Source organism: Mauremys mutica, chromosome 1 (assembly GCF_020497125.1).
Source record: "Mauremys mutica isolate MM-2020 ecotype Southern chromosome 1, ASM2049712v1, whole genome shotgun sequence".
Classification (NCBI taxonomy): Eukaryota; Metazoa; Chordata; order Testudines; family Geoemydidae; genus Mauremys; species Mauremys mutica.
The window spans coordinates 185,459,172-185,482,562 of record NC_059072.1 but is presented as its reverse complement, the minus strand read 5'-3'; the positions used below and the strand labels follow the sequence as shown (position 1 = coordinate 185,482,562).

At 38.0% G+C, this 23,391-nt stretch overlaps 1 protein-coding gene across 5 annotated transcripts in view; it reads left to right on the top strand.

The window, feature by feature from the left end:
* Positions 1 to 22,904, top strand: part of ROBO2 (roundabout guidance receptor 2) — an 855,475-nt gene extending 832,571 nt beyond the window's left edge. For all 5 annotated transcript variants that reach the window (XM_045002137.1, XM_045002139.1, XM_045002138.1 and 2 more), the window contains 4 exons: positions 4,713 to 4,883; positions 10,370 to 10,630; positions 15,749 to 15,949; positions 18,576 to 22,904. In XM_045002137.1, the coding sequence (XP_044858072.1) occupies positions 4,713 to 4,883; positions 10,370 to 10,630; positions 15,749 to 15,949; positions 18,576 to 18,577 (635 nt within the window). In that variant the 3' untranslated portion in view covers positions 18,578 to 22,904. The remainder of the gene's footprint in view (positions 1 to 4,712; positions 4,884 to 10,369; positions 10,631 to 15,748; positions 15,950 to 18,575) is intronic.
* The last annotated feature ends 487 nt before the right edge of the window (positions 22,905 to 23,391 follow it).

The following is a 23,391-nucleotide window of genomic DNA, read 5'->3' as shown; positions in this document are numbered from 1 at the left end:
GGTCTCTTCCTTTTCTTTCTCTTCTTCTTTTCAGTGAACTCAAGTCTCACTCAGAATTTATTTAACCTGCATGGAATAAGGAGGTTGGACATTTTTTTTTCTGCATAGCTTTAATCAAAACCTTCCACTGTGTTTTAATTTTAGTACTCCAAAGCAATGAATAGCACAAGCTTTTAATCACCAGCTTCAATCTGCTATTTCCCTTTACTCTGACTCCACTATGGATTTACTGACATGTGCTCCCTTTTATATTGCAGCAAAGAGACTACTAATTTTGCCATGCAATTTTTGATGATTTATTTTTTGCAAAATCTTCTCACAATCAATAATATTTCTAGTGATGAAGAGCACACTTAGTCATTACCTCCATTACTGCTATTCTAGTGCATCTCTTTTGCACAATGTGTTTTCTGGGAAGGCTCTCTAAGCATGGGATGAGCTGGTGTAAGTTTATCACTAACAGCCTTATTAATCAGTTGCTTTAATGGCACTTATTGGAATAACTTATTATATTTGGATTTCAGGATATTAATTAAAAATATATCACCTGCATCTACAAGTTAAATGTAAGAGTGGCAAAATGAGTATTGCTTTTGAAAACAACACACTCTTTCCTTCTGAAACAAATGAAGAGTAAATATAATTTACTTTATGTGATTTATAATTCACAAGCCTCTTATGTGTCATGTTTCACATGTTCATTTTTAGCAAAAAAAAGAGATAAGTAAAATGTAATAAAAATGTTCTGGACACAGCGAGAATTGATTTGTGTATCCTGACTTTTATCTAAAAACAACCTTTGCTGTTTAATTAAACTGACAAAAACTAACAGCACAATTTTAATTAGGGAACTTTTTTTTTTTTGTTACACACTCATTTCACATTTCTGCCTGCAGGTACTACCCTGTTCCCATAACTTTGGAACTTTTAGTACCATTCTCATATAAAGTTTGCCCTTTAGTACATTATTTGCATTTAGGAAAGTTGCCCATAAACATAGAGGCTGATCCTGCAGTCTTTATGCATGCAAAATTACCTCAGTGACTAGATGGCAAATACCTTAGAAATGGAGAAAAGGTTTTTGGCACTCACCCAAGCCACTCACAAAGACAGAGGGTAAAAATTCCTGGCTCCATTGGCATCAGTGGGAGTTTTGCCATTGACTTCAGTGGAGCCGGGATTTCACCCGACTCTTTAGTTAAATTCATCAATGTTTAAAACAGTTATTTCACTTTTAAAAACAGACAAAGCTCTCCAGTTGCTCCTCTGCAGTTGTGAAACATTGATTTGTTCAGTCTGTCTTTTCATAGGGAAATAAATAAATAGACTGCCTGCCTTTAGACGTGCCAAAATATGGGGAGAATTTGGCCAAAATATCATTTAACACTGATTATTTTGCTTGAAGAGACTCTTTGAAAAGCCTTGTGTGAGAGCACCAAAACTTTTGCATCCTTTCTAGTTTTTGTGCGCTCTCACTGGGACTTATTCAAAGTCCATTGAAGTCAATGTTGATTTAATGTTGTGTGGATCAGGCCCATTACGAGGTACAGGCCCTCTTCCCCTCCACATGCACAAACTTTAAAATGTATTATTTTGTAGCATAGCCATGCAAGAAAGGTGCATCTTTCTGGTCAAGTATTGGGAGTGTTCAGCTTGAAAAACACCCAATTATTTGATGGTGGTATTATGATTTATCAAGTGATTGATGTGCATTTTAAAAATTGCATGCTAACATATTACCTATTTGATGAACCATTACAGTTTAGAATATGCCAAAGTATCCCTTATCATCACAGGACCATTATGGCAAAAGATTTTTGTTCTCCTCTGTGGGTCTGATGCAGCAAGCAAAAACACTTCCTGGGACTTGATATAGTTTAATGACTATATGGTACTTTTAGTGATACCTCCTGGGCCATGGTCTATCAAACAATATATATTTATGCATTTTTTAAAATGCATATTACCTGATGCACCATAATGACTCTTCACAGGGCATTTCTCTAGCTGAGAAGAGGCAATATTCTTTATGACTGTCATTCAGGGGTGTTATCTCAAGGCCCGATTCTCCACTACCTTATACCCAGTGTAGTCATTAACACCTATAGCCAAGTGGGTGTAAAATACCATCACTGGTGCGATTGGCACGTTCTGATCTGGTATCATCTTACACTCACTTTTCATGGGTGCCTGTGACTATGCAGGGGACAAGGCATTGGTAATTGGGACCAAAGTATCTCTCCTTCATGACACACTCATTCAGGTTTCCAGGTGCTGTTGTGCTAATTGTCATATAGCTCAGTGATTTGGAGTATTTTTTTCTTCTCATTTTTATAACACCCTATAATGGGATGATTATATCACTAATACAGACAGTCTGGCACAATTGAGCAGATTTTACTAAAGAGACAAGAATAACAGATATGCTATAGGTCAGATCTGAGGTGCAATGAAAGAATTGTGCTGGGAAGCTTGCACATCACCTGCCTGCCCTGTGTACGACTCAAGTCAGTACTATTGTTAGCCCCTCTCTTTCATAGGTACTTAAGTCAGTCACAAACATGTCATATATTTTTTCCAAAGCCTGCATGCTGAATTAAGGGTTAGACTTATACCCATGAAAGCAAGAGAATTCACTTAAAGATGAAATTTCATCCTAGATTCAGGGCTTGCCTACAAGGTGCTTTAGTCTGCACCAAATTTTAGTCCTCACTAACATCTCATGCACTGACTGAACAGTGTGGACTGTACTGGTGTGCACTAAAAGTTCCCAAGTGCTCATTAATGTAGTCCTGTTTCAAACAGTGCTACATTAACATGCACTAGGAAACTTTTCCTTTAATCTCCTCTGGTGCAGATTAAAATTCCATGGAGGAGGTTATTTTTACACTCCATGGTATCTACGTGCTGGCGGGTTTTATTTTTACAAAACATCTGTGCTGCAATATGGAGTGAGTTAATGATGGGATTTCAGACTCATCTCTGAATTTCTTTTCCTTACAATTTTTAAATCAAATCCTCACTATTTTGGCATGTATTTGTTTCTGGTTGAATCTATAACTAGGAAAAATAAGAAATCAAATGCTGAAAAAGCAATTCTTGCATGTACAAATTACTAAAAATCAATCTTTGGGAGATTGTGGGAGAGATCTTGATTCCTTTGCACCGCTCCGGCAGTGCAAAGGGCTGTAACACTCTACCAATTGGCAGATAAAGATTCCCTTGTCATGGAGGAAACCCCAGATGACAGAAAGCCAACATAGCTATCTCTAACCCTAAAAGACCCCGCCAGAGTAGGGTATGTGCTAGGGCATGGCTAAAAGAAGGGGGTGTATTTAGAACTCTACTGTAGTCCAGTAGAGTTCCTGCAAGTTCCTCTTTGAGGGATATTAACAGCCAGTTTAAGTTAGAGCAGCCCACAGTCATCTCTAAGTTTTTCACCAGACACCAAAACGACTCCCAAGCAGCCTGGGAGCACAAAGATGTCCTACAGCCATCTCATCTCTCCTATCAAGTCCTGTGCAGTTTGGCCAGACCTAAGCACTGGTCCTTCTGGGTTTAAAAGAAAAACAAGATGTTTGGTTGCCTTAACACATTCAACTCTGGATACAATTAAAGAAAATTAGAATAACCACCAATTCAAAACAAAGTACAATGTTAAAATTCCTAAGGTACTTGTTACAGATGTCAAACAAGCGAAACAAGAATAAAACATTCTGAAAAGATTCCAAAGGGATCATCCAATCTTAATAGGAAATAAGCCAATGTATTCAAAAGACTTTGGAGAATTTGATTGAATTTATATATACGTGTAAAAAAGAAATGAATAAAGCAACTGAATTGTCATCAAACAACCCCTGCTGTGATACTCTTGAATGCCCCATTAGAATAGAGTCAAGCAGAGGAGGGGTGTTTTTTTAGAGGAAGTGTTTCTAGTGTAAACAGATCTCTGAGTAATCAATTCAGTTAGCCAACATGTGTCCAGAATAAGTTTTTACATACACGTGCATACTCACAAAATAATAAAATAATGGGGAAATCTTTACAAAAATAAATGTTCTTGCTCTTTGTTTGTTTGGGTCCATAGATCTATAGGCATGAGTTAGTATATATTTTGTAAAATCAGCTACATTAGTGTCATTGGCATTACACCACATATACAGTACATTGGAGTCACGAAGCTAAGAATCTGACCCAGTATATGTTTGCTATACACAGAGAAAGATGATATAGGGTGAATAAATGTTATATAATTGCAAAACTATTTTATCCCCTTGCAAGTGTAAGAAATTATTCTGAATACATCTGTTTAGTATAAAAAGTAGACATGAGTTAAACAACATATAATCGTTTTAACATAATGGTTTTGGAATGGTTTTAGTTAAATATAATGCTGAGTTTCCCACTTGGCTTATTGTGGAGTATTTTAAAATGATTGTCATCAGTGGATATTTCAGCAGGGCTCTTACTTTATCTTGATCATCATCATTAATATTATTAGTATTACCAGAGAGCCTAGGAACTCTAGTCATAGACAAGGACCCCACTGTACAAACACAGAACAAAAAGATGGTCCCCGCCCCAAAGGGTTGACAATTTTCACGTGAGTGCTGAAAGGAAAGATATGCAGTATTTCAGATCAGACACATGAGAGCACAGCTTACTTCATTGCAATAACTTTTTCCATTTTGGTTTCCTTTTTTTCCCTCTAGGCAAAGCATACCCTTCCTCTCAGCGACCTCGGCCAAGCAGCCCATTTTCAACTGACAGTAACACCAGTGCAGCCCTGAATCAGAGTCAGAGGCCTAGGCCTACTAAAAAACACAAGGGGGGTAGATTGGACCAACTCCCATTGCCTCATCGCAGGGAGGGAATGACAGACGGTAAGTTCTTTGGTTTGAAGTCAGCTCCGTAGTAGTACTGATATGTTGCATTCATGCAGGACTGAAAAAAATGTAGAGTGTTCCCTTAAAGTGTGTGTGCTCCAATGAGCTATTTGTTCCATGATGTAAGATCTCTAAGTTGTCAAGTGAATAATGTTGAAATGAGAGCTGTGCAAAACTTGGTTGATTCATCATTGAGCAGGACTTCAAGCAAACCTTTCTTTGGTTCATCTATGGATGGGTTAACTCCTCTCAGGTTTCCAGAAATGTCATTGCAAGTCACATCTAAAACGACTGAATTTCATCTGCTTTCACTCCAAAACCATGACTTTAGCCAATGTATGGAGGTAACAATATTCAAATGAATTTCCCAAGAACAAATTCAAAGTGTGCCGTGCTGTGTTCCACTTTGCTCATGCTCTTTGTGCCACCCATACAAAAGGTCCATATTAACCCATGCCATGCTTTCCTTGCCCACCTATCCCACTGCTTGGTAATGCTATCCCATTCCTGAATTCCACTCACCTCCATGCCCTAGTGGCTCTGTCTTTCTCTTCAATTCTCTGACACCTCTGTTTCTCTCTAATCCCCTCTTCCAACCTGCAAATCCCTGGTGGATCTGTTCCTTCTAATCAATTGAACAACCACCTCTCCTGTTATTCCTACCTCACTTACACTTCTGATTAGCAAAAGAAGCAACCACCATCTGCTACTCCTATGTGTGGCTGTCTTACCACTTTTGCTGCTCTCATAGCTGGCTACTGTAAACGCTGAAGGATTTGGAGAGGACAGCAGGCAAACAATCAGCTTTAAAAGATCCATCAGCCATTTTCACCACTCCTGTAATGAGGGTGGGGAGTGGATGCTCTCCTCATTGTTCTGGTCAACCCTTCAGTCCCCCCTGATGCTTTGCAGCTGCCCTCTCTTCCACACAGGCAAATCAGAGACAGAAAGAAGGGCATCCCCTGAGGCTGCATTTTTCCTATTTCAGTTGGTACCATAGGATCAGCTGAACTTTGTGGTCCCTCAAACAATGCTTGGGTGGGATTTATGCCTGTGAGTCTGTGTTCACTCAGAAATGAGTCTCTTCTTCTTTCTAATGGCTAGTGAGCCTTGACAAATCTTCCAGCAAATGCAGAAGTCAGGTGGTGTGTGGTTCTGTTATGAACATTTCTCGGTGCTCTAAATCCATTAGTAAACTCTTCCATTACTTATTTATTTAATAAACTTATAAATTGCAGAGCACTGCAAGCTACATATTTTAACTACACTATACCCTCCTGGCTGATTTTAAATTTACATCTTTAGTGAAACATCATGCTTGACAAAGCCATAGAAGAAGAATCAGAGAGGACGTACATCTAGTGACTAAAGCAGTGGAGCTGGAGTTAGCACTTCAGTTACTTCCTCATCTTTGCCACTGACTTGCCCAGTCTTTGCCTCTGCTCACCTTTGCCTGTGCCACTGTAAGGAGGATACTCACACTCTGATTGCAAAGAACAGCTCATAGGCTGCAGCTTTATAAAAATCACTCCTGGGAAAAACAATGAATGGCCAGATCTTGCAGAAAGGGGTGCCTGCAGCCTACCTTCCAACCATATGCTGTGCCTTCATCCAGTTGATGACAGCCCAAGAGCCTGTTTGACTTGGCCATGAAAGGCAGCCAGCACTCTACACTCATAAAGAGGGTTAGACTAAGCCTAAGCCAACTCTCCATTAATCTCTGCTTGGGGTTTGTGCTAAAGAATCTGAATCCCAGTCCCTCAATTAGGCGATCAGAAGACAAGGCCTTCACCCCCACCACCCACCATTTCAATTATAAATTGGCTTGCAAATTTATGATCCAGCCATTAGATATTGCTAGTGGTGGTTGGCTGGCATCCCACCAAACCAATCAGTTGCTGGATATCCAAGATAAATATGTAGTACCTGACATCAGAAAGATGAATCCCATTGGGATGGAACAACTAAGATACTAGGCAATACCATCACGTATCAGGGTCTCCCCTCTGAAATCCCCTCATTTCTTGGTTTACAATTTTCTTGGAGCTACTGATCTTAGGAAACAAGTTGACTCCCCTCCATGTGTGCTATGGAGATGAATCTAACCATACTAGCCTGGCCATAGGGAAGTGGGATTGTAAATCCATCCAGTCTCTCTTATTCTTTGCTGGTAGCCCAAATCCCAACCTGTTGACTGATTACTATGAGGTGATTTTATATTATGTGGGGTGCTGCCACCACCACTGATTTAGACAAAGAGCAGAGTGTGTGGGCGGGAGAGATTAGCCTGCTGTGAAATGGGAACGGGCTCATCATGGCTCCAGATGCAGTGAGACCTTTATATAGGCTCAGGGGAGACAGCAGAGTGTGTCCGGTGAGCTTAACTAAGGCTAAAGGTAGGGGGAAGGGATAATTAATGTCACGGACACAGGAAAAGAAGGGAGGCAAAAGGGTTACCACTAAATGCAAAACTTCTTTTAAAAAAGGGAGGAAAGGGTGTTTCTTTCCCAGCCAGTCCTGAGACAGAGAGCAAGCAATTAGCCAGCTCAACACTAAATCAGGCCATGACTGGCTAGTAGGGCCATCAGTGCTTACAGTCCTCCTCTGCCAGCCTTTGTACAACATGGGCTCCACAACCCTCGACTCAGGGTGGGACCAACCTATATGGATTCTCTAAGACAGACCTACCCTACTTCCAAAAATGTGTGAGACTGCCTTCAAAAATAACTTATTTAATTTGCTGATATCATCCAAGGATTTCAAAGTCCTTTACAAACATCAATATTCACATCACTGCTGTGCAGTAGGCAACAATATCCATTTTACAGATGGAATTGCAGGAAAGGTGAGGATGAGTGATTTGCCCAAGGTCAATCTGCTGCAGGTCCAGGAGTTGTGTCCAGATCTCCTGATTCCCAAGCTGTACCTTAACAATAAGGCTTTCTTCCTCTCCAGTGTTTGATTAATGAAAGTTTGTTAAGTGCATTGGGATAGTCAGATGAAAGGCACTGTATAAAGTAAAATACTGAAACAATTTTTGAATTTAATGAAGTTCTTTTTCTGTGCTACTGCCTGTTGCAGATTTAAAATTTACACATTTGTTGATCCCTATTATATTTATTTTGTTCATGTGAAATTGTAATAGTTCTATGCTGGAGAATCAGATTCCATATTACAAACTGCCTTTACTGAATTCCATGGACTTTCAAATAGAGGTTGTAAGTTACAACTTCAATAATCTGAATTTCAAATTGCATAAGCAGATGCCAGTGTCGTGATTCTTGTAAGGTAACTGGTTATGATTGCAGTAAAATCAATTATAAGGAATGCCATTTTGGAAGCCAACACTATAAAGCAATTTTAACATTGGCAGGCTCCCATACCCCTCCCGTCGTCCACCTACAATAACTCAAACACAGTCGTTGGCATAGAAGGTCACATTTATATTCATAACTAAAAAAAAATCAAATAAATTAGCACTGAACATAAAGTATACACCAAGCCCACTGACAGATTATTATAATATTGTGCTAGCCAGAAGAGAGAGGTCTCAATCTGGGGGTTGGCACCTCATTCAAGAACAAAGGTAAAGTGCTGCTACCAGATATAACTCTCCTGTCCCATACATTGACCTGTTGTCCCAAATAACCAGCATTTTCTCATTTAACTATGCAAGACAGAAGTGCTGACTGGGAAGATGTCTCATCAACTTTGGAGACAACACTGCCCCACACATAGGAAATGCAAGTATCACCTCTACTATCAAGGACATGGAAAATGAGAAATCTTACCCCATATAAAACTGAAACACTGCCATCCTTTTAAAATAAATCTGTTGACCAAGACCTCCTCATCAATATGTGAAAATTGCTTCAGTCCCTTTATAGCTATAACCCTGAGATTTCTCTGCAGGTTCCAAAAGCAGAGGAATAATCCTTCATACTATCCACTGCTCCTGGTCAAGTTCCAATTAAAAGTTTTCAAATGCTGTAATTTCTGAAGGGTAAAAAACAAAAGGATAGAGCTTCAGCTGGTATAAACAAGCATAACTCCACTGGAGTCAATTGAGCTACACAATCTGAGGATCTCTCCCAACATATCTGTAAAATGTTCCCAGTACAATTAGTTGAACCATAATATAGTACATAACAATGATGAGCTACAGGCTGTTCTTCATACACTATAGATAGGCAGCATGGGGCAGCTTCTCAGGGGAATGTCAGAGGCACTTCAATTTTTTTTTAATTCCTCACAATCTGAGTTTGAGGCATAAAGAGCCACTGTCTCTTGTTTTCCTATTGTATAACTTCAGTCAAAATTTCACTTTTTGAGCTATCATTTTCCAACTTTGATCACTGTCTCAGGATTCTATATAGTGAGAAAAGTATGCTTATCTAGTTCAAAAAAGAACTAGATAACTCTATGGAGGATAGGGCCATCAATGGCTATTAGCCAGAAAGGGCAGGTATGGTGTCGCTAACCTGTTTGCCAGAAGCTGGGAATGGGTGACAGGGGATGGATCACTTGGTGATTACCTGTTCTGTTCATTCCCACTGGACATTGGCCACTGTCGGAAGACAGGATACTGGGCTAGATGGACCTTTGGTCTGACCCAGTATGGCCGTTCTTATGTGCTTATGCTTTTTTCATCACAAACATACTTTGAAACCTCTTTTTTTGAACAGTACTACCACTTTAGTGGTTTAGTATATAAACTTTGAAATGTAGCATACAAGTTATTCTGAACATCATGTGACCTTCAGTGATCAGTTGAAAATTTGTTTTGATTTGGGTAAACTATATGTTCTTTAAACTTATGATGTGGCTGAATTTTTTCCAAAATAGCAAGTTTTGACTGAACTTTTTTTCTGAAAAAGTGAGGGGTTTTTTTGAAAAAAATATTCCTCTTATTAAATGGTTCTGTTTAAAATATATTTTGAACATTTATAATAATATATTGTCAGTGAAGACACATTTTTAAAATAACTTGATATTTTGTGAAATTATGTGAAATTTGGTGGGATTTGATTGAATATTACTTTTAGATTTTGAGTTCATTCAAAACTGAAACTGAAAGTGAAACTCAAGGATGGGGGCAGAGAGGTATGTCCCAAACAGACTGAAACAGAATAAACTGAGTCAAATATAATGGATTAATTTTTCACAACTTGACAAAATTCCTTAACTGTTGCTGAATGAGGCAAGTACAGTAGTATACATCATGTATACATCAAGGAACACAAATGGTAGCTCATATTCTACTGATTTCATGGAAGACATTAGTAGCACAATTGCTGGAGGGAGAGGCTAGTAGTGAGGACAAATAAACTGCATTTCTGACTAACATTCATTTCCTTTTTTTAAAAAGTCATAATAAGTGACTCAGATCCTTTTATTAGGGGACATTTTTTTCTCTGCGGTTTCAAACAAAACATGTTTCAATTAAATATTAGCTTGTTCTAAATCTTATTCACATTTTTTAGATCTTCCACCACCACCAGATCCGCCCCCTGGTCAGGGTTTAAGGCAGCAAATAGGCCCTGGCCAGCGTGGAGGCTCGGCAGAGAGAAAAGGAAGCTCTCTTGAGAGGCAGCATACTTCCAACATAGATGAAACAAAGAGCTCATTGGATCGTCAAGCTAGAACATCATTAGAGTGGCAGCGACAAACCCAGGAATGGATAAGCTCCACAGAACGTCAAGAAGATTTCAGGAAAGCCCAACATAAACAAGCATTTGGATCAGGTGTGTGTGCTGCACAAGTCAAAGAAGTGTAGACAGCTTCTTGAAACATTTCCAGTAGAGGTTTATAACTCACTAGAATATAAGATCACCTTAAACCAGTCGTCCCCAGCATTGCCAAGACTTAGAAGAATAAATACATTCACCCCCTAAGCCAGTGCATTCATTACACTATTTAGGGAATTAATAATATTGTCAAACATAGCAGCAAAAAAACAAAAGCTGAACTCTGTTCTTGGTGGGCAAGGCAAGAGGAACAGCCTTTTAACTGTTCCCCTTTATAAATGTATTTAATTGTACATGTAAGGCCACATATAGCAGTATCTTCAACCAGCAACTGAATTGGCACTAGCTGTTTTGCATGCCTACAGAGGGCTGACCCTCCTTAGCTAAGCCATTTTTTCCCACTATATTTATAGCATCCTTTCCTCTCTACTCAAGAATATGACAAAATAACCTTCCTCAGTAAGGCCTCGATTGATGACAATATAGACTTTATCTGGGAACTTGTCTTTGCTGATTACTGAGCTTGACTTCTAAATGGATCTCAGGCCTGTAAAACCATGTACAGGAGGTGAGATTGGACTGGAGATTCAGCTCTACAACATTCACAGATTCCTTCAGTTCAGCCACTAACAGCTTCTGTTTCAGGACACCTAACTATTTTCCGTAACCTTCATCTCACATCTTAGTCCAGTGCTGATAAAATAGAATGATGCAAGGGGACAATTGCACAAGGAACATACAGCATAGAAGCAAGGCATATACAGTTCTTTTTTCTAGGGCCATGCTGGACCCTCATGCACGTACTAAACTTACACAATGACACTGGCAATAAGTATTTAAATCTAATTCTCATAGCTAATCTCATATCTGTAAAAACAATGATATGGGTAGGTGCACCTGTCCTGGAGCAAGGATTTCTGAATGGTCCTTTTCTGATACCTGTATGTTATCCTCCTTTATCTGCTTCTCGGGACAGCCTCAGAAGAAAAATGACTGGTCTCTTCAGTTCTAGGCAAAAGCAAAAAAAAAAGTTAATGTCTGGTTACAGTTGCTACGTAAATATGATAACCCATATTTTAATAAATAACAGGAATATGCCATTAAAAACAAACCAAAACAATCCTTCATTAGTATGGACAAGTGAAAGGACATTTATATGTCTGTTCTACCTTTGCAGTACAGATGTTTGTTTAAAAACAATATTAACATGTGAGATTTCACCTGGTACAGTCCAATAACAACCTTAACTCTGACCCACAAGACATACTTACAAACTTTTTCTACGTATACACCTCTGATATACTGTATGTATATCTGTTATGTGAAGCTATATTCAGAGAAGCTCCTCTGCTACCAAACTCAAAATTCCACAGCAACAAGGGTCCCCATCTCTATTTCTAGTAAATGTGCAGGAAGGCCTGATGAGGATGTTAACTATTATGTAACTTAGGGGGTCTACAGTTGTAGGGCTCTCAGACCTCACACCTGAGTCAGAGCCAAAGCCCATTGAGTACAAAGGACTGGTTCCCACTGACTTCAGTGAGTGTTGAATCAGGCCCCCCAGGGGTTACAGTGATTGCAGAGTTCCTGTCCTGTGAAACTTTACAGATCCAAGGCAGTTGGCTTTCCCTCATGCATACCTTAGGAGGTGCATTGGGAGCTGCTGCAGCCCTCTCCTTCAGTGCGAGACATACAGAAATCTGTCTCCAAATGCTTTCCGTGATGGCCAGTAGTTGAATGCAAGGTGCTTCACTGAAGCTGTGCCAGCATTTTTCACTGTGTGTGTTTTTCTTTTCTACTCCAACTTCTTGTATTGAAGCATTCTTTCTCCGTATTCTTTTCTCTATTAGGTTTAACAATGGATACTCATGCATCATTTTTATAACGTTAATTATGAGTATATTTTTTTCTTGAAATCTGTCCTGAACTATTTTCCCAATTAATGATGAAGTTCATTGGGAATCCATTCACCAGATAACAGGGTTAGACACTTAACAAATTTTTTCAAAAGAAGGCATTTTTAATTATTGTCTTTCTGAAAAACTATTTGCTCAATTTCCTTGATACCATTCAAAACAATGTCTATTGTTACTGAGTGTTAGCCTTAATATTTTGAAAGCATGACTTTTAGTTTGAAAGTGAGTAGTCATAATCTGCTTTACAAAAGAAAGCTAATTGCAACCTCTTTGCAAACACTTGCATATAGCAATATATATATATATATATATATGCATGATTTTTATTCTTCTGCTATATCTATCTATAGATATAGCAGAAGAATAAAAATCATGCATAAGAACCACAGTAGCTATACTGTAGAAATAGATATATAGATATAGCAGAAGAATAAAAAAACATGCATAAGAAACCACAGTAGCTATATCTTCCCTTCCATTCTTCCCTCATCCTACCTTCCCCATTTCATTGCTTTGACTCCGTGTATCACGTCTACATTTGGACCTGGGTCTAACACACACCTGCATCTGTGGCAAATTGTGTTCCTGAATAGTGTCATTGATTTGGTTCAGAAATGAAGTCAGTGGGAGTACTCACATGAGTAAAGTTGTGCACACGCATAAGTGTTTGCAGGATCAGAGCTTGAAATTGTAAATTCTTCGGGGCAGAGGCCATACGTACTGTACCTATAAAACACCAAGCCCACTTTGGGTGCTGCACATATAAAACAATAAGGAATCTGGCTGAGTACTGAATACATTCTTCTTTTTTACATCGATTGACCTATGCAATGAAAATTTTGCTGCATTTGTCAGATGATTTATTCAATGAATGAGTTACATTTATTAACATATTTTAAAGTACTGTAATAGCTGTAATAATAACCCTAATTATATACGAAGAGATTATTATTCTTTCTATCGTAGGGTCCCATGTAGGACATGGTCAAAATGCCATCGATATCAAGGGCATAGCCCCCATGGACTTCAATTGTGCAGAACTAAGCCCCTAATTTCATGTATTTTTCAAAAGAGCATGAGTAGTCTAGTACTGGAAACCATATTTTCACTGATGACTTTTGAGCGTGCTCAGGATCACTAAGTGGAGTAATAGCAGCAACATACCTAAATGTGATATGCTCAGCTACCCCAATAATAGGCACACTATGCAAATCAGATTAGAGTAGTTTTGAGAACAAGGAGAACATTGTGGTTGTCCAGCTCAGGTGGGTCATACGAACACCTGTCTGGACAAACAAACACCAATTTTGTAGATGTAAATTAAGGCCTTGGTTCTGCAAAGAGAACCACATGGGCAGATACTGAACTCTTTGCAGGATCAGGACATAAAAAGCTGTTTTTGGGGTGGGGAAATGTCCTTCAGAGCTGTTTTGGGGATTTAGACAAATAGCTTCCAAGTTCTAGAATGTTTAAAAATCTGACTGTTATTTTATATTGTTATTGTTTATTTTATGAATTACACATTTCTCAGGCCACATCATAACATCATATATTCTATTAAATTATTGTAACAGTATAATAGGGGTGGTGGTTGTTTCTAAATATTTCATTTCACCCATAAAAGTGCTGAAGAATGGACTATTCATCAAAACCTTAGTCTTCATCCCAAAACTGGGAAAACAAACCAGTATATAGTATATTTCATTCTCCTAAACTTCTCCATTCTATACTCTAGAAATGTGTCCAGCTTTCTGCTAAACTGATTTCCTCTACTTATGTTTATTGCTGCCTTTGCAGGTTGCTGCATATTTCATCCAGCTGTTGGAAGGAGTTTCCGTCTGACTCTATTGTTAGGGTTTGCTGTGAAAAGAACTGCTAATAAAATTTAAAAGTCATTGATAGCTAAATGCCACCTTTCTATGTCTTTTAAATGTTTGCTTACATTTCAGCAAGGACAAGCACTATCATAGCATATGAAGCGGATATTCTGCAGTGCTAGTATTCTAGATCTATGGGCACTAAGATTACGGAAGAGAGTCAAATATAATCTCTTATCTCCCTCTTCCTTTTCCACTACTCCCTCTCTATTTCTCCCTCCCTGTCTCTGTCCGCCATTAAATACGATATGCCTTGCCCAGTGAAATGGTTTAGCAATAGGTAGAGGGGAAAAAATCTTAACCCTAATTCAGGAAAGTTCTTAAGCAAGTGAATACTTTAAGCTTGTGAGTTGTCCCATTGACTTTAGTGGGGGCTACTCATGTATTTAAAGTTAGGCATATGCTTAAGTACCTTGCTGAATTGGTGCTGTAGTTATCAAGTTCTCTTCCTCAAGATTTAGTCAAGATGGCCAGAGTGCTGCGTGTACAAAAATAAAAATAGTTCCACAAAATAAACAGCCAAACTCCTCAGTTTGGGAATCAAACCAATTCTGTTGTTTGCTGCTGCTACTGTTACTACCATAATGCCCAGAGGACCCAATGAGGTTTGAGGCCCTGGTTTGCTAAGTGCTGTACAAACACAGAGGTGCAAGCCTATCCCCAAAGACTTTCTGTCTCCCAAGACGCCTATTCTTCCAATCCTTCATCTGCGCAAGAGGAGGGGTAAACTGAGAGGGACATAACCCTTTGTTCAAAGAAGACCATGTAGTGCCCCTGAAAGAGTGTCACAGAAAGATTTATTCCCCCACAAATATGTAAGTAATAGGATTATTTGTAAAATGAGATTTTTCCAATGTACTTTCTATGGTTGGAAATTACTGAGCTCCAGGAAGCTAATTAAATTAGCTGATACCACAGTTCTTTATCTAAATTGATTGAAGTGGTGTTACCATAAGTTAAACTAAAGAAGAGGAGAAAAAACACACTCCTAGAAGTTTAAAGGAAAATATAATCATTACATTATTCTGGAAATTCTATGTGCAGCTATTTCTATTAAGCAATCTGTAATTCATCTTCTATTTGTTCACAATGAATCTCATTTTATAATTAATGCAAATAAGTTTATAAGTTTACATGCAAACACGTTGGTTTCATTATTTGTGGAAGCAGTTTAGGATTCACATGGAGGCTTTTTGCTATTACTGCCATATCATAAGGTAAAATAAAAGAAAAAAAAACTTTTATCAAACACACTGGGTGAGTTTGATATCCACACCTGGATAATGCTGTTAATAATATGTTTATGATTTTGTGTTTTCTAGAAGAGGCACTGGTGCCATATAGTAAGCCCAGTTTCCCATCCCCAGGTGGTCACAGCTCTTCAGGAACAGCTTCTTCTAAAGGATCGACTGGACCCAGAAAAGGCGAAGCCTTGCGAGGAGGTCACCAACGCAATGCTAGTGACCTTCTTGATGTAGGATATATGGGATCAAATAATCCAGGACAGTTTACTGGTGAATTATGTAAGTGTCTTTCTTGCTGCAATTCAAATGTAAAAAAAAAAGAAAAAGAAAAAAAAAGAACAATTTTTTATTAACATTTTCATTGACGCAAGATTGGACTCCAGAGAGTGAGAAGCTCAGTTTGTCAGTCAGATATGATTCTGACCCAGATCTCTGTCATCTCTGAGAGGTCACTTCCTTGTGAAAAAGGCAAATGATTGAAATGTATCTTTCTGTGCCTTTAGATTTATCTTAGACTTCACCCTGCAACATGATTTTTAATCTGTGTTAGTACTGTAAGTCATGCCAGGGTCATCTATTTAACACATCCTTGAATCTATGATGCTAGTGTAAAGGGAAACACATCAGGTCAGCTGATTAGAATTAGTCGTTACCCTTTAGAATTTTTTGGCCAAATTCAAGTTACTTGACCTGAAAGTGGCATTGGTGATGTTGTTACAGAAGTGCATTAAAAAGAGGACTTTGTTCTGGCAGGCAAACTTATCACTCCCTTACTTTACCCCATCTCTTTCCCATTCAGCTTTCTCTCTCTTCTCTGCCCCCTGATTAGGTCTCCCTTTTGCTCATCCCAAAGAAAGTGGTGCCTCCCTTTTTCTCAAGTTCCCCCACCCAGCAGAACTCCTTCCCAAATTTGTTACCACTATGTATGTCATACCTGGTACCATGCTGTGTATATGTCAGCTAGATGACACTCACATGAGACCTCAAAGACTGTTAGGTCATAGAAGCTGACCTTTTAGTAACAGGGACAGCAAATACTGTGGTGTTCTGGCTGCCTGAGAAACACAGTGAGAACACACCTGGGCCCAGAAGTCTTGGAGGAGGTTCTGGGACTTTTTCACCACATCAGCAGCTCCTTTAGAGAAGGCTGATACCTGACCCCTGCTGATGTTTGTCAGTGCAAAGCAATGCCAGTATTGGATTACCCAGGGCCAGAAGGCTCTCCTATACATAGGATATCTCAGGCTAGGCCTCCATGTATGGTTGCATGTAGATTACATATATTGTACACCCTCCAGCACAGGTATAAATAACAGTGTAGACAGTAAGGCACTGCGTAGGTGAGTAGAATAAAGATACACCAAAACCTCCGGGTATGTATCCTACATGGCTTTATTCATGCCCAAGAAGTGCTTCCCCCAAACTACACTCCTATTTTTAGCTGTGTAGTGTCCCTCTGTCTCCCCACTGCAGGAGCTTTTCTCCACCATTGGGAAAAACTTTGGCAGTAGAGAAAGGCTCTGGGATCTCTCTGCTGCTGGAGTCTTTTGCCAAGGCCTTCCGCTTGCCAGAGCCGTCCACTGATGCATGTAGCTATACACCATAGTATGAATGCAGCCTGCTTTTCACAGCGGCATGTAGTTACACCTATGCTACATGCTGTTGCCAGTGTAGACAAGGCCTTAGGATGAACCGTCATGCAACCAATGCAGGGAACATGGCCGGAGGAAGAGGGATGTGGCTTGGACTTTGCTACTATTCTATGGGCCCCAGTTTCCATGACGGTGCCATAGGCAGCTAGGAGTACAACCCATCACAGGGTGACCCCAGGATCAGAGGAGTGCAAAGGTGCCTTTAAGACATCTTTGCTTTTCTCTGAGCTCTGCCAAGCACACCTCCGCTGTGGATCTGACCCATAAAATTGGTATCTCACTCTAGTAAAGAATATGTTAATTTCCACATGCAGTGCAATTTAAAAGCGACACAATTAGAGAACACTTGAAGTACATAACTAAATAACCAGGTTTTACTTGATATCCAGTCTAAGCCCCAGGTTTGACTTCAGCACAGATTTTCCATTTGAAAAAGATATAGCGGTCATTTAAAAATATTAAGTATGTTGTTCTTTCCCACATGTATATTTTTCACTTCTGATCACTGTTTCTCTCTCTAGTAAAAGCAATAAATAGGGTACTCTTGCAGTACCAGCATAACAGATATTACCTGGACAGCAATTGCAGTGTACTAACAGAATATTCTTTCAGACCTATTCAAATAAATGTTTCTTAGATACAATCAACCCTGTAACTATTCCTAATCCTGCTTAACTGTACCTACACCAGATTCCTCCAGTAATATCTGAGCAGATACTCACCAGAAGGAGTCCCTTTGTCAGTGGAGCTCTGCAGACATTTTGTCTACCTATGTGGATCAGTCTGAAGAAGTAAGGCCTTAGTTTCTGGTCCAAAGCCTGATATGTCAAGGGATAGACTTTCACTGACTTCAGTGAAATTTGGATCAAGCCCTAGGTTAGCATTTACACTAGTCCCATTAAACAGTTAGGTGAGGATTCCCGCCCCCCCCACACACACACATACATACACATCCCAGTGGACTCTCAGCACAGGCACTTCACTCCATGAGGTACAGCAGAGAACCAGACCCTCAATATTTACTTGCAGTTACCACACAGTGGTAAGGCAGAAACTCCTGACCTACACGCACACAGGAAGACATATTTGTTATCTTTAGTACAACTGGTGGTAAGTGTGGAATTTTTAAAGTCAACCACTTGCAATTTTAAAAGCAATTTTAAAAAATCCAATACGTTTATGAGATGTGCTGTGGTAATGTAGCCGGAGGATTTGTTTTATTTAGTGCATTTTTTCTCTTTTTCTTTCTATAGAGTAGTTGAGAAGAGACATCCCAAGCTGCTCTGAAGGACCATCAGGTCTGAACTCATGGAAGTGATGACACTAAACAGTGCAATGAACATTTTCTTTATTTATGTACTATTAAAAGAACTGTAAATGCAATGTAAAGACACACAGCCACACATATCCCACAGATACTTGTGTTCGTCTCTTTAATACACCATCCACCTTAAACTATTTCTTGTCAGGAGTATATAAAAAGAAAGAAAAAAAAATCACCCTCCAGGATGAAAATGATTTCCCTCTGTATATAATTTCTTTTGTTGCATTGCTATGCAAGCTCACCTTCTTTTTAGCTATGTTCATATTATTGTCTGTTCTTATTGGTCTGTTGTACTATATGTGAATTAATAGGCTGTGGTGCCATATATTAACTTTTAATTGTGTAACTTTTATGTTTAAAGTTTGCACTGCAATTTTATTTGGTGATAAGCACAAAACTCTACTCATTGTGACATGAAGAAGAAGAAGACTGAATGTGTGAAGAGCGTTTTATGTGCTGTAAGCTGTGTTGGATAATGCTGGATGTAATGGAGTATGGTAAATGGTTTTCCATTGGGGTGTAGAAATAGGAAGATGACAGGCAAAACTGATGTTAGCAAAGATGTCAGGGACAGAATTAAATCTTTTAATAACAAGCAACATAGTTGCTCTTACTATTTAAAAAAAAAGGGGGGGTGTCAAAAGATGAAAATGTGAGTTTCAAGAGTGAATATGAAAAAAGTGACTACAGAGTTGAACTGTGACCTCTGAACAGAACGCTAAGCTTCTCAACTCTTAGGATCAGTTTTTACCTGCCCAATATAATTAAATAATGGAAGGGGGGGAGGAGGGGAAAACTTGCTACAAACAAAAGAAATTAAGGTGTTTCACTAAAGCTGTTTTTATGTTACATTTTAAAAAGAATTACCATAATTAATCTCTCAAAGCCAGCATGTAATGCAGAAATTCCCCCAGGAAAAAGAAACAATATAAACTCTGGGATTACCTAGCAAATAGTTAAAGATGCAATTTATTATTGAGACATATTCAAGATGCTTCTGAAAAATAAAATATGTTGGAGTATCTTAGTTCATCTTTCCAATACATGTACAGTAAAATAGAGGATAGAGCTGCACCACTGAAATTCATTTACATGAGTTGTTTTTTATGCAGTCTAGAAACTTTTGTGTTTTATTAACTGAAGTCCTCAATAACTGAAGTTGATTCCACGGAATTTGCAGCAAAATTCTTAGTGTTTGAAAAAGAAAGCAATGGTAAAATTATATTCAGTTTGCAGTAAATATTTTTCTTTCAATGCAATATGTTCTCAGAAATTGGATACAAACAAAAAAAACTTTGACCTACTTTTAACGTGTGAATTTAAACCCTACTATAATAACAAAGTAACGCATGTTTATACACTTTTTGAATAAACCAAACTCTGTAAGTGGACATTATTAACAGCATCCTGTCTCATCATTAGTTTTCATGACTTTCTCTAGATTTTCTGCACCTCCAAAATCCCTATGAGTAAATTTTTCAAACATTTGTTAGAATATGCTACATGTATTGTATACCACATTCATTCAATACTTAATTTAAATATTACATTCTACAGGTTTTTTTTCTATTAATCACCTAATCATGAATGCAAGTTTGCATTTAAACACCCTTTAAGTATATCCTGTCTATGTTGTTTTGTATATCGCCTTGGAGTTCACCAGTATTAAGTGAAGTACACTTTTAGTGATGGCAAAGTCCTCGGACAAGTAAATTACACTGCTAAATATATGTGCTTCTTTTCATTTTGTTTAATTGTTCCATTATACAATAAAACACTACAGTTTTCAATTTTATTCAGAACTGTCAAATATCAAAAACTGGTATTTAAACTTTTCTTAAGGTCAAATCCGTTACTTAGCTGGTTACAAGACAAAAACAAAATGTATGAATTTATTTATATATGTAACCAATGAATATATGTAATTTTCCTGCTGATTAAATGAATATAGTTAAAGCCATTGTCTGTAAACGTACAGAAATATTCAACAAAGGTAAAAAGGGCATCAGATTTATGCTGACTCTGATATGTGAAGATAGAGATTCTTCAGCACACTTCTCAAATTTTGGTTCACTGGAAACATTTCAATATGACTAGAGAGGATTTTGATTTGAACACTTGTCCTGAGCTTTGGTGGAACACCTTTCTCATTAGGTTCTATTTTAAAATTGGAATAATGAGAAGTTGACAAAAGCCATCCCAATTACTTTCAGATATGTTTTATCTATTCCACTGGAAAGTAAATGTGCGTCAGTATTAAAGCTGTGCAGTATCATGATATTCACTACCTTGTCCATCTGCTTCTGTATGTTTTTGTTCATTAATAATTTGCTTACAATATTACATAACAAGTTGTCCGTGTGTATCTCCAAGTGTCTCCATTATCTTACAAGTGATCTTTTTTTTCCTCTTTTCTATACAGTGTACTTCCAACAAACCACAATACATATTTTTTAAAATGCAGTTTAATTTACTATTTTTAAAAAAAATATTATTTCTGGTTTTTAAACCGAAAACATTTATTGTGAATAATGTGCTTTTTAAAAGGGGATGTTGTGGCGGCACATAGTTTTCCAATTTGTTTTTTTTAATTTGTTTATTGACTACAGCTTGTTCATGAAAAAGTATGACCTCTTAATGTGTTTCATTGGTATTGTTAGTGCAGCAAAGTTTAATTGCCATAAGAAGTTGGTTAATAGTATTGTTGAGCTGTGTATTGTATATTTACTGGGGAAAAAAATAAAACACATTCACATTTCAAATTTATGTTAAAATAATGTGAGTAAGGAGTCAATATGTGAAAAGAGTAAATAAACGTAAATAACCTAAAAAAAACCCTAAATAAATCAGTCCAATGGCTAGAAGTTGATGCTAGACAAATTCAAGACTGGAAATAATATGTAAATTTTTAACTGTGAGAGTAATTAGCCATTGGAACAATTTACCAAGGGCTATGGTGGATTCTCCTCCATCTCTGACAAATTTTAAATCACAAATGGATGTTTTTTAAAAGATATGTTCTAGGAATTATTTTGGGGAAGTTCTATGCCCTGGGTTATACAAGAGGTCAGATTAGATTATCACAACAGTCCCTTCTGGCCTTGGAATCTATAAATCTATAAACTGGGAACAAACAGGGAATTATAACATATACTGAGCTATAATGCTCACTGTCTACTTACAGGTACCAAGTATTGCTGAACACTGCTGCTAACTTTCTTAGGAACTCTGGGACAAATTTACCACCAGTGTCAGTGGCATGACATAATTGAAATCAACTCTGCTGTGCCTGTTTAGGCTAGTGGTAAATATTGCTCATCATGGGGGATTTGTGTCTAAGGTCTCATCTAGAGTGAGAATAGTTGTACAAATGTAACTTCAACAATTTAGCAATGTTGGTGCCACACTCCCCAGTGTAGACGTGCTGCATCAATGTAATACAAGGCTTGCAGCTGTATGGCTTACCATGGATTGAAACTGTTTTACATTGATGCAGCACATCTACCCTGGGGATTTGAACTGGTGTAGGTACACTGGTACAAATATCCCCAGTATAAACAGACTCTAAACCAGTTTTCCCTGAGGTTTGCATAGAGTAAATAATAAGGAAAAGACAGCTGAAATAATAAAAAAAAAATCTGTACTTCAGAATACTGTTTGGGCAGCTACTTCAACGATACATACAGAAATACAAATGGCAACCTGAAACAGAATATTTATTAAACATTAACATTAAGGTCCTGATCTAAAGCCCATTCTTTTGAATGAGCCTTTCCATTGATTCAAAGGTTATTAAACCAGGGCCAAATGCCCTGCTCTGCATCTTTAATACATCCCCAAATCATCATTAACTTCAACAGGTCTTTGAAGTGTTTAAGAAATGCAGGACCCAGGTTGCAAATATCTCCCTAAGGTCCTTAAATACAACAGAAACAGTTTTTGTACTTTGTGGTACACAAATTCTTGGGCGGGGGGGAGAGGGGAGAGAATTCTTTAAAACACATGGATTGTTTTAATGTATTTATTAAACTATACTGAGAGCTAGAAAATTATGAATCAGTCCGAAATAACTCTAGCTTGTGTTTGCCTCCAACCTGTATGTTGCCTGACAATGGAAAAGTTCAGCAGCAGCGTTGAGGAAGAGTCCTGAAATTTGAAAAGTAGATGTGCTTTATTTTAGGCCATGTCCATTGTTGTTGTTGTTCTTGTTTTTCAAATTAGTGGAGATTGAGCTGAGGAGTGAAGGCAAAAAAAAAAGATGGGAACTCTAACTTTAAAGGTTCTATTCTGTTCTGTAATAGACTTTTGAATTCACTTACATGCTTTTGTCCACAAGTTAGACATATGTAGTTCTCACAGTCTTAAAAAATAGTTGATTTTTTTTGGTAACACGTTCACCACATCTGGAACCCTTTAACTAAAAATAAGTTCTCTCTGAAAACCAAATAGGACATGGACATGGATTCATTCAGGATTTCTATTAAAAATTGGAAGAAGTATAGCAAGCAATAAATAAAAATATAAAATGGGATATGACAGGATAACACTGGAAAAATCCTTGAAGGGAGCACACACCCAGGAAGGAAAGGGATTCCTGAGTGAAACAAAGAGTTAAAATTTTGAGTAATGTGATGAAACCAGAAAATATAATTTCATCAGGAAAATTCTTTTATTGCAATCAGTAATTCCTCTCCTTCCTGGGTGTTTACACCCTTCAACAACTTTTCAAGTGTTTTGCTATCACA